The sequence below is a fragment of the Canis lupus genome, chromosome 18, assembly GCF_003254725.2.
Source record: "Canis lupus dingo isolate Sandy chromosome 18, ASM325472v2, whole genome shotgun sequence".
Taxonomy (NCBI): Eukaryota; Metazoa; Chordata; class Mammalia; order Carnivora; family Canidae; genus Canis; species Canis lupus.
Window position 1 is genome coordinate 41269903 of NC_064260.1, and position 11512 is coordinate 41281414.

The 11512-nt window shown below is 38.1% G+C and overlaps 2 protein-coding genes across 2 annotated transcripts; one reads left to right on the forward strand and one right to left on the reverse strand.

The window, feature by feature from the left end:
- The first annotated feature begins 456 nt into the window (after positions 1–456).
- LOC112663594 (olfactory receptor 4C46) lies at positions 457–1386 on the forward strand. The gene has a single exon (XM_025452666.3). The coding sequence runs from the start codon at positions 457–459 to the stop codon at positions 1384–1386; it is 930 nt and encodes a 309-aa protein (XP_025308451.1).
- A 6838-nt stretch (positions 1387–8224) lies between these two features.
- Positions 8225–9154, reverse strand: LOC112663593 (olfactory receptor 4C12-like). Its single transcript, XM_025452665.3, has one exon. It carries the CDS (start codon positions 9152–9154, stop codon positions 8225–8227), a length of 930 nt encoding a protein of 309 aa, XP_025308450.3.
- Positions 9155–11512: the final 2358 nt, after the last annotated feature.

Genomic DNA, 11512 nt, shown 5'->3' on the forward strand with positions numbered 1-11512 from the left:
CAGTCTTCTTTATCCCCCAATCATGTTCTTAGTTACCTTCCATGGTTCTCCATTTCCAAGAAATTAAAGAGAAAAGTCTGAGGTTCTGTATTTGGAGACATCCATCTACCACCACACCTCAGGTTTGGCTACCGTGGTGTGTACAATCTACTACTTCAATTTAGACTCTTGGTCATCTGGGATGATTTATTGTGCACATGTAGTCTCCTGCCTGTGTGTTTCCAAAAGTTCCATATGCCCATAATCTTAACAAACTTCAACTGAGAGGCAATCTGAATAATTTTCAAGCACTCAGAATCTTTATTTCCAACATACACACAACCTCAAAAGAATTCACAGTTCAATAGAATCCAAGAATGTATTACATATTAGAATGGTGAGTTCAGCAAATTCAAGGTTGCATTAATAAAAATTATTTTCTTTTCAGGCAATATAATTAACTATCAGGTGAAGCACATGGAGATTAGGAACAATGTGACAGAGTTTGTTCTACTGGGGCTTACAGAGAATCCAAAGATGCAGAAAATTGTATTTGTTGTGTTTTTTGTCATCTACACCATCACTGTGGTAGGTAATATGCTCATTGTGATCACCATCACTGCCAGCCCATTGTTGGGATCCCCCATGTACTTTTTCCTGGCCTATCTCTCCTTTATTGATGCCTGCTACTCCTCTGTCAATACTCCCAAACTGATCATAGATTCCCTCCATGAAAAGAAGACTACCCTGTACAATGGATGCATGACCCAAATATTTGGGGAACATTTTTTTGGAGGTGCTGAAGGCATCCTGCTTACTGTGATGGCCTATGACCGTTATGTGGCTATCTGCAAGCCACTGCACTACACAACCATCATGAATCGGCGAGTGTGTGGCCTGTTAATGGGAGTGGTGTGGGTTGGAGGCTTTCTTCATGCAACTATACAGATCCTCTTCATTTTCCAATTACCCTTTTGTGGTCCAAATGTCATAGATCATTTTATGTGTGATCTGAATCCTTTGCTCAATCTTGCCTGCACTGATACCCACACTTTAGGGCTCTTCGTTGCTGCCAACAGTGGATTCATCTGTCTGCTAAACTTCCTCCTCTTAATGGTCTCCTATGTGGTCATTCTACGCTCCCTCCGGAATCACAACTTGGAGGCAAAGCGCAAAGCCCTCTCCACCTGTGTCTCCCACATCACAGTGGTCGTCCTATTCTTTGTGCCCTGCATATTTGTGTACATGAGACCCGCAGCTACATTATCCATTGATAAAGCAGTTGCAGTGTTCTACACTATTATAACTCCCATGTTAAACCCCTTAATCTATACCTTGAGAAATGCCCAAATGAAAAATGCTATTAGGAAATTGTGTAGTAAGAAAGCTATTTCAGGTGACAAATAAACGTGCCTGGGGCTCAACATTGATTCAATGGAAACAAAGGCCAAAATGACATTTTGGATGATTTCCACAAGGAATGCCTAAGGGAGGGAGAAATAAATTAACCACTATGAATCATAAATTCTGTATTGAGAGTAGCAGCAATGGATGTAAGAAAAGAGAAAATATAACCCAGGACCACTTTGCATATTCAGAAAACTCTACCAAATTGGGGTTTAGTTTTACTAGCTTCAACCATATATACGGATTCATAGGCTTTCCTTCTAATAACAACTTAAAGAAATAATAGAATTTATTGTTATCAAGTAATAATCTCTATAAAAATCCAAGGAGGTAGGCCCTGCTATCATCACTGATTATAGAAACTGATAGAAAGGGGAAACATGTGAGGAAACAGAGAAAAGGAAAGATACCAATACACTGGAAAGCCAGTAATAATCAGAACTGACTGATTTCCCAGATAATGTTCTTAAATGCTGTTAAATGCCAGGCAAATATACTAGTTCATTATCTACAACAAAAAAGCCTAATAGTTTTTCAGGAATAACTGCTTGTTTTCACATATCACAATTGATTGTACATGTTGCCTATAACATTATGGCATGTAACTGTTTAGGGCTATAAAAGCATTAGCCATTTAACCTCTGAAGGGATAAGTGAAGATTAGGCCAGGTTTCCAAGTTCCCTTGTAGGCTTCAGAACCATTTTTTATTGCTCATATCAGTCATATTACACTGTTACCATATCAGAAACAGTAATGACTCAAAGAATATTTTTATTTCAGACAGAAAATTCTATTTATTAAATATACAGTCATTTTCTCTAAAGTACTTGCCTACTATGTAACAATAGTCTCTACGAGGTAGCATGATGTCTGGTGCACAATAAATATTGAGTGAATGAATGAATGAATGAATGAATGAAAAGTATAAAGGAGATGAAAAATTCAAAAATAAAGAGCAAGAAAGTAGTACTGGAAGCTAGGGAATTCTTTCCCACTTTTATCTGATTCAATTCTAAGGAGAATTCTGGTTAGGCTCTCAGGGGAACTACAATTTGTTTTTATTCCTGCTTATACTAAGGATGGAAAATAAATTTAAACTATAATTCTCAATATATAAGCAGAGTTTACCTTGGTATTCTCCCACCTTCGGTGACATTTTAGTATCTTATGAATGTGGCCTGCTTATGTTATGATTTTTTGTTAATCAGCTTACTTTCTTAAATATTTTATTTATTTATTCATGAGAGACACAGAGAGAAGCACAGACACAGGCAGAGGGAGAAGCGGGCTCCCAGCGGGGAGCCCCCTGGAGGATGCGATCCCAGAACCTCGGGATCAAAACCTGAGCCAAAGACAGATGCTGTTCTCATTCATTTGGGGAATATAAATAATAGTGAAAGGGAATAAAAGGGAAGGGAGAAGAAATGTGTGGGAAATATCAGAAAGGGAGATAGAACATAAAGACTCCTAACTCTGGGAAACGAACTAGGGGTGGTGGAAGGGGAGGAGGGCGGGGGGTGGGGGTGAGTGGGTGACGGGCACTGAGGGGGACACTTGACGGGATGAGCACTGGGTGTTATTCTGTATGTTGGTAAATTGAACACCAATAAAAATTATTTTGTTAAAAAAAAAAACAAAGACAGATGCTCAACCATGAGCGACCCAGGTGTCCCAATCAGTTTAGTTTTTGGTACCACATCTTTATTAAAATATGTGGCTCTTTCTAAACACAAGTCTCAGGATAAACATATACCATCCGTTCCTTTTGTCCTTCCTTAATTTATCAACAAATATTTTTGAGCCCAAGAAATGTATCAGGCATGTTGATAGCTGCTGGGGCTTCAGTTGTGAATAAAAAGAGAACCAGATTTTCCCTTCACAGACCTTGTGAAGATTCCATTGAAAGAATCCCAGGAGGAAGTTTTACAAGTGTTACAAATGGTAAGAGAGTGGAGTCACGAGGTGCTATGAAGCTACATTGGAGGGACATATAGGATCAGAAGATTCCTAGATGAAAAAACATAACAAGCAGAACCCAGTGGTGGAAATAAGTCAATTGGCAGAGTGTCCTGGAAAATGGAATACATAAAAAAGGCCAGGAGGTAACAAAGAATATGGAGGAAACCTAGTCAATTCAATATGGCTAACCAATTCAAAAACATTGAAAGTTTGTTTTTAATCCAGAGAGTGGTACAGTTAGATTTGAGTTTCAGAATGATAACTCTGGCTACAGGGTGGGAAATGGATTGAAGGGGATAAGACTAGCAAAGGAGAGTAGTTAGAGGTTGCAGTGATGATTGGGATGTGAAAGTTTGGAGCCCTACACTCTGGTAGTGTAGGAACCTTGAGTATATAGATGGCAATTAAAGCCATAAAAGTATCAGATATCAGTTATGGAAAGTGTGATTTGGTCAACTATGGGTGGTCTATCAAATAGCAATTTTGACATTTTTAGAAAGAAAAAAAGCAAAAAAAATCCAAAAATCAAACTATAGAAATGTCAATTTGTCTATTATTAGAAATTCAGTAGGATACCAAATCTATAAAATAAAAACAGGCTATGAAAGAAATTTTAAAAATCAGATTGGCATCAGAATTTTTGTTAACAAAAGTAGAAATTAGGAGCTAATGAAAAAATCTTTTATGTTCTCAAGGAAAAAAGCTGTAACCAGTAATTCTGTTTCATGCAACATAGGATATAAATATGAGAATAAAATTCATTTTCAGACATGCAAAGACTCATAAATTTTATTGGTCAAAAATTAAACCTCAGCAAAACTGAATTCAAGGCATTCAAGACCATGCGCCATGACCAAGGGGGATTAGCCCCATGATGCTAGATTTGAGTTTAAAATATGCAAATAAATTTGATATTGATTTTTTATTTTTTTATTTTTATTTTTCTATTTGCTAGACATGTTTAATAAGTCAATAATGTGACAGTATCATGAAGGATCAAAAATCATGATGTGTAAATAATGGTTATAGTAACTGAAGATATTTAATCTAGAGAAGAAAAGACTTGGGTACACATGATAGCTATTTTTATATATACTTAAAAGGGCAATCATAGGGAAAAAGGACTAGATTTCCTATTACACATGGTGAAATTTATAGAAGCATACTCTTTGACTTGATATAAAGGAAGATTTTTTTTAAAACATGACTGCTTAGGAGTGTTCAAGGAGGGTCAGATGACCAGTGATTGGGAATATTTCATAAGCAGGAGTGAGTAGCATGAATGAGATGATCATGTAATCATCTCGATAGAGACAGAATGTATTTAATAAAGTTCAACCACCTTTCATGATTAAAATTCTCAACAAAAGAATTCGAAGGAAGTTTCCTCAACACATAAAAAAAGACCATTTACAAAAAGCCCACTGCTAACATGATAATCAATGGGAGAAAACTAATAGCTTTTCCTCTGAGATCCAGTACAAGGAAAGGAAGCCCATGCCACTTCTATTCAACATAGTACTTGAAGTACCAGCAAGAGCCATCAGACAAGAAAAATAAATAAGACATCCAAATTGGAAAGAAAAAGGAAAAATTATATCTACAAAAATGACATAATCATATATGTGGAAAACCCTAACCTCCACACACACAAAAACTATTAAAACGAATAAATAAATTCAGTAGAGATGCAGAATACATACAAAAATTCTTTGCATTTCTTTACATTAACAATAAACTATACAAAAAGGAAATGAACGAACTAGGGGTGGTGGAAGGGGAGGAGGGTGGGGGGTGGGGGTGAATGGGTGACCAGCACTGAGGGGGGCACTTGACGGGATGAGCACTGGGTGTTATTCTGTATGTTGGCAAATTGAACACCAATAAAAAATAAATTTGTTATTAAAAAAAAAACAAAAAGGAAATGAAGAAAATAATTCCATTTACTATAGCATCAAAAAGAAAAAATACTTAGGAATAAATGTAATCAATAAATGAAAAATCTCTACACTTAAAACTATAAGACATTGATTGAAGAAATTGAAAAAGACACAAGCAAATGGAAATATCCCATGTTCATATATTGGAAAAATTAATATTGTTAAAACGTTAACAGGGATGCCTGGGTGGCTCAGTGGTTGGGTGACTGCCTTCCACCCAGAGCATAATCCTGGAGTCCTGGGATCAAGTCCCACATCATGTACCCTGCATGGAGCCTGCTTCTCCCTCTGCCTGTGTCTCTGCCTCTCTCCTTCTGTGTCTCTCATGAATAAATAAATAAAATATTTTTAAAAATAAATAAAATATAAAACGTTTACATTACCCAAAGCCATCCATAGATTCAATAAAATGCCTACCAAAATTCAAATGATATTTGTCACAGAAATGAAACAATCCTAAAATACATCTGAAACCACCAAAAACCTTAAATTGCCAAAGCAACCCTGAGAAAGAAGACAAAGTTGAAAGCATCACACTTCCATTTCCTGACTTCAAACTACTATATTTCAAACTGTAGTAATGGAACCACTATGGTACTAGAATAAAAATAGATACCTATTTAAATAGAATAGAATTGAGAGCCCAAAAATAAACCCTTACATACATAGCCAATTAATATTTGACAAGATTATCAGGGTTCCTGGGTAGCTCAGTCAGTTAAGCATCTGCCTTCAGCTTGTGTCATAATCCCAGGGTCCTGGGATCAAACCCTGCATCAGGGTCCCTGCTCAGTTGGGAGTCTGCTTCTCCCTCCCCCACTTCCCCTGCTTGTGTTCTCTCACTCTCTCTCTCTCTCTCTCTCTCAAATAAATAAATAAACAAAATCCTTAAATATATATATTTGACAAGGATATCAAGACTATTCAGGAGAGGGATCCCTGGGTGGCTCAGCAGTTTAGCACCTGCACCTGCCTTCGGCCCAGGGTGCGATCCTGGAGTCCCGAGATCGAATCCCACACAGGGCTTCTTGCATGGAGACACATGCCTGTGTCTCTGCTTCTCTCCCTCTCTCTGTGTCTCTTATGAATAAATAAATAAAAATCTTAAAAAAAAAGACTACTCAGGAGGAAAGGATAGTCTCTTCAATAAATCGTATTAGGAAAACTGGATATTTACATGCAAAAGAATGAAATTGGATCCTTGTACCAGGTACAAAAATCACCTCAAAATGGATTAAAGACTTAATGTAAGACCTGAAGTCATAAAACTGATAGAAGAAAATATAGGGGAAAAGCTTATTGACTATGGGCTGGTAATGATTTCTCGGATATGTTTCTTATCTCAGCTTGCTCTATATCATTTCCAAGAGTGTGTACTTGAGGGAAGAGGCCGGAAAGACATCTAGTGGTATTGACACTGCCACCTCCATGGATGACTTCCCAATGAGTTTCAGTGGCACTTATGCAGGCAGGTTCCAGGGAATCTCACAGGCACCCAGAAATCAGGTTCTCAGTTCAGTTGATCTGCACCATAATTGGGGTGTTTTCCACCAGCCTTGGTCCAACTGCAACCTTGAGGGTTGTTTCCTGCTTGTCAGTCCAGGCCACAGTCCTCTGTTTACCTGCCTCAGACAACCAGTGACCCAGTGGGATGTTCCCACCTTACTAGTCCCTTTTTTGCCTGTCAGTCTCTCTCCATCTACCATGAACTAGTTCTGGCCCAAGACAAGCTAGTGAACTTCACCATCCAATGGGCAACAACTACTCCTTCTCCAAAAGATGAATCCCTGCCTTGGGGAAGGATTCTACCTTCTAAACATGTTCCTTTCTTTGATATTCATCTCTCAGTCCCAGGGTGTTCTTTGGAGTAATCATTAGCCATTTCCAGTTAATGCTCTGATATAGCAAACAATTGTATGTAAACATCCCCTTTTCAAATTACTGTGTTATCTGTCTCCTATATGGGCCCTGAGTGCTACAATATGGAAAATACCTAATACACCTATAGGCTTTATAGGCATTTGATAAATACTATCTTTTTTTACTGTACAACCAAAATGTAATAAGCAAAAAAAATCACAAAAGAAAGAAGTTATATTGATACCAGAGCCCAAAATGAAGGAATATCATTAACCCTGTTATTCTCAATAATCAGTAGTAATCAACATCTCACTATTACATAAGATTATTTTTTAATTTCTTTTTATTGGAGTTCAATTTGCCAACATATAGGTTAATGTGTTCATCCCATCAAGTGCCCCCTCAGGCCCATCAGCCAGTCACCCCAACCCCACGCCCACCTCCCTTTCCACTACCCCTTGTTCATTACCCAGAGTTAGCTGTCTCTCATGTTCTGTCACCCTCTCTGATATTTCCCACTCATTTTCTCTCCTTTCCCCTTTATTCCCTTTCACTATTTTTTATATTTCCCAAATGAATGAGACCATATAATGTTTGTCCTTCTCTGATTGACTTCTCAGCGGTTTAGCGCCGCCTTCAGCCCAGGGTGTGATCCTGGAGATCCGGATCACCCGCTTCAGGCTCCCTGCATGGAGCCTGCTTCTCCCTCTGCCTGTGTCTCTGCCTCTCTGTGTATATCACGAATAGATTTTTTAAAATCTTTTAAAAAAACAAACATAAGATTATTTTAATACCAATCCAATATTCTAGATTCATATGTTCTAGCTTCTAAAGATATTTGAGATTTTCAAGTAATAGGTAAATATCTATGGATTAAAAAGCAGTAAATTGTGATGACAAGAGTATGGGATAAGAGACAGTAAGTCTGGATTCCAGTCCAAGCCGTAGTTCTGTGCTTAAGTGGTTATCTGCTGATGTTTTCCAACTCCTTGTTAGAGTTGATGTCTTCATCTGTAGATCAAGAGGCTTGCACTAGATTACCTCTATTACTTCTAGGTGTGGTGCTCAAAGATTCTGTTTATTCATTATCTGAAGTCACGTTTTTTCTCCAGAGCTTCCTCATAGCATTTTTTACCTCAGCATTTCTGAGGGTGTAGATTAAGGGATTTAACATTGGGACCACCATAGTGTAAAAGACAGCAACAGCTTTATCAATGGGCAAAGTGGTCACTGGGCGCAGATACACAAATATGCAAGGCACAAAGGAGAAAACAACCACTGTAATGTGAGAGACACAGGTGGAAAGTGCTTTGCGCCTCCCCTCCAAGCTATAGTTCTTTAGGGAATACAGGATGACCACATAGGACACCACCAATAGGAGGAAGTTTAAAAGGCAGATGAAACCACTGTTGAGAGCAACAAAGAGACCAAGGGTATGAGTGTCCATGCAGACAAGTTTCAACAAAGGGTACAAATCACACATGAAATGATCTATGACATTGGGTCCACAGAAGGGCAGCCAGACTGTGAAGAGGATCTGAATGGTTGCATGGAGAAATCCTCCAGTCCAGGCCACGCCCAGCAGGAGAATGCACAGCCTATGGTTCATGACAGTAGTATAGTGAAGAGGTTTGCAGATGGCCACATAGCGATCATAGGCCATCACTATCAGCAGGATGATCTCCGTAGCACCAAAAATGTGTTCTGCATAGACTTGAGCCATACACCCATTAAAGGAGATAACTTTCTTTTCATGAAGGGAGTCCACAATCAGCTTAGGAGCTGAAGAGGAAGAATAAATTGTGTCTATCACGGAAAGATGAGTCAGAAAGAAGTACATGGGGGAGTTCAGAGCCTGGCTGGTGGTAATGGTAACCACAATGAGCAGGTTGCCTGAGAGTGTTACCATGTACAGAATCAAAAATCCCAGAAATACTATATTCTGCATTGTGGGGTTCTGTGTAAGACCTATTAAAATAAATTCAGTCACATTTCTTTTATTCTCCATCTATGTGGTATAGGTGATTAAAACTCCAGGGAGGAATGCTTTACCTTTAAAAAAATGAAAGAAAGAGAAAAGGAACCATAAAATCATGAAAAGTCCAAAACTCTGACCTTTAACAGTACTCTAACAATCTCACAGATGATTCCTTCTCTTTCTAAAACTCTGAAGGAATAGGTACTTCAAAACTTCTCTTAGTGGACACTCAATTAAACTTCAATATAGTATTTAAATATAGTATTCAAAGCTAAGTTTTGCCACTTTTTCCTGGACCTCAGATTGCTTTATTCTCTGTATCTCAATGTATTCTTAAATGCCAAAGGCAGTGAAGGGTAAGATAAACTGTCCCTGTTACACATGGGCAAGGTACAGAATGAGGAATATGGAAAGAATACCTCTTCCAGATGATCCCACAAATTCTTCACTGAGAAGCTTGCCTTAGAGTTCCAAAGCCCAAGATAGTGATCTCCATTCTGGAAGCCCAATGCATCAGAGAATCCTTCCAGGGACAAGAACCCTTAAGAGGAAAATTGAGCACACTTCTAATTACCAATTCTTCTCTAGAGGAGATGGCCTTTGGGAGAACCAAAAATCGACTAATATGTTTTTATAGCTTCTTGAAGGTCCAGGCTAAAAATGGAGTTTCATGGTCAAAATCAGACAGAAAACCCCAAATTTGACTCATTAATTATCATTATTTCATTTATTATTTCTTTCTTATCAATCTTGAAGTAAATTGAGTATATTTTTAAATGATTGTCTATTATAATTTTCATCTGTCCCACACCATATAGAAACTAACATACAGTTCATATTCCCACCAACAGTGCAAGAGGTTTCCCCTTTCTTCACTCTGGAAAACTGTGTGGAGGGTCCTCAAAGAGTTAAAAATAGTGCTGCCCTACGACCCAGCAATTGCATGGCTAAGGATTTACCCCAAGGATACAGAGGCAGTAAAACACCGGGACACCTGCACCCCGATGTTTATAGCAGCAATGTCCACAATAGCCAAACTGTGGAACGAGCCTCGGTGTCCATTGAAAGATGAATGGATAAAGAAGATGTGGTATATGTATACAATGGAATATTACTCAGCCATTAGAAACGACAAATACCCACCATTTGCTTCGATGTGGATGGACCTGGAGGGTGTTATGCTGAGTGAAATATGTCAATTGGAAAAGGACAAACAGTATATGGTCTCATTCATTTGGGGAAATTAAAAATTAGTGAAAGGGAATAAAGGGAAAGGAGAGAAAATGAGTGAAAATATCAGTGAGGGTGACAAAACATGAGAGACACCTAACTCTGGGAAATGAACAGGGGTAGTGGAAGGGGAAGTGGGTGGGGGTTGGGGTGACTGGCTGATGGGCACTGAGGGGGCCACTTAGCGGGATGAGCACTGGGTGTTATGCTATATGTTGGTAAATTGAACTCCAATAAAAAATTTTAAAAAAACTAACATACAAACATAGCAACTTGGTCTTATGTCAAAATTGATGTGTTTGATATCCTCTATTAATTGACAGACTCAAGCACAGGATGTTTCTTTTCTTGTCCTCGTCCAAAGACCAATAGTGTACATATTACCACTCAAACCCTCTAATTCCCACATCTTTGGGTAAATGAGAACTACAGAAAAGTGTTGATATAGCAGGATGACCCTGATCTTCCATAAAAGAACCCTCAGACTGCAATTGAAAGTAAGGACCGAAGCAGACAAACTTCTTCCAAGGACAGAAATCTTTGTTGTTTAAATTCTATATACTCAAATATTCCAAAACAGAAACTTTTATTATAGCTCTGTTTTACCCCATTCTTAATAGCAGGTAGCTCTGTTTTACCCCATTCTTAATAGCAGGCAGAGATTTGTTTTTATACTATGTAGTTCCTACAATAATAGTTCGTTTTTTGAGAGTTGGTCATGTGCTAGGCACTATACTAAGTACTTCACATGCATTATTTCACTTAATCTTCACAATAGTGCAATGACGTGGTACACCGTTATCTATATTTTAAATAAAATGAACTCTAATTAATAATAATAATAATAAATGACTTGCTGAAAGTTATAATGGTTTTTTAAAAAGAGGCAACTTTTTAAACCCAAGATGTCTGTCTCTAGCCCTTCAGCAGAGAAAAAAAAGGAGGAAAAATAATAAAAATAATAAATGACTTGCTGAAAGTGATAATGGCTTTTTTTAAAAAGAGGCAACTTTTTAAACCCAGGATGTCTGTCTCTAGCTCTTCAGCAGAGAAAAAAAGGAGGCAGAGATAGTGCCTCTCCAGTACAGATTCAGTTTACTTCTGAGAATCCACGAAAGTCGGAGTTTGAACAAGTGGGTTGGTACCGAAAGCCACCAC

Coding starts and splice junctions, on each gene's coding strand:
- LOC112663594 (XM_025452666.3), top strand. CDS start 457: ATGGAGATTAGGAACAATGTGACAGAGTTTGTTCTACTGGGGCTTACA.
- LOC112663593 (XM_025452665.3), bottom strand. CDS start 9,154: ATGGAGAATAAAAGAAATGTGACTGAATTTATTTTAATAGGTCTTACA.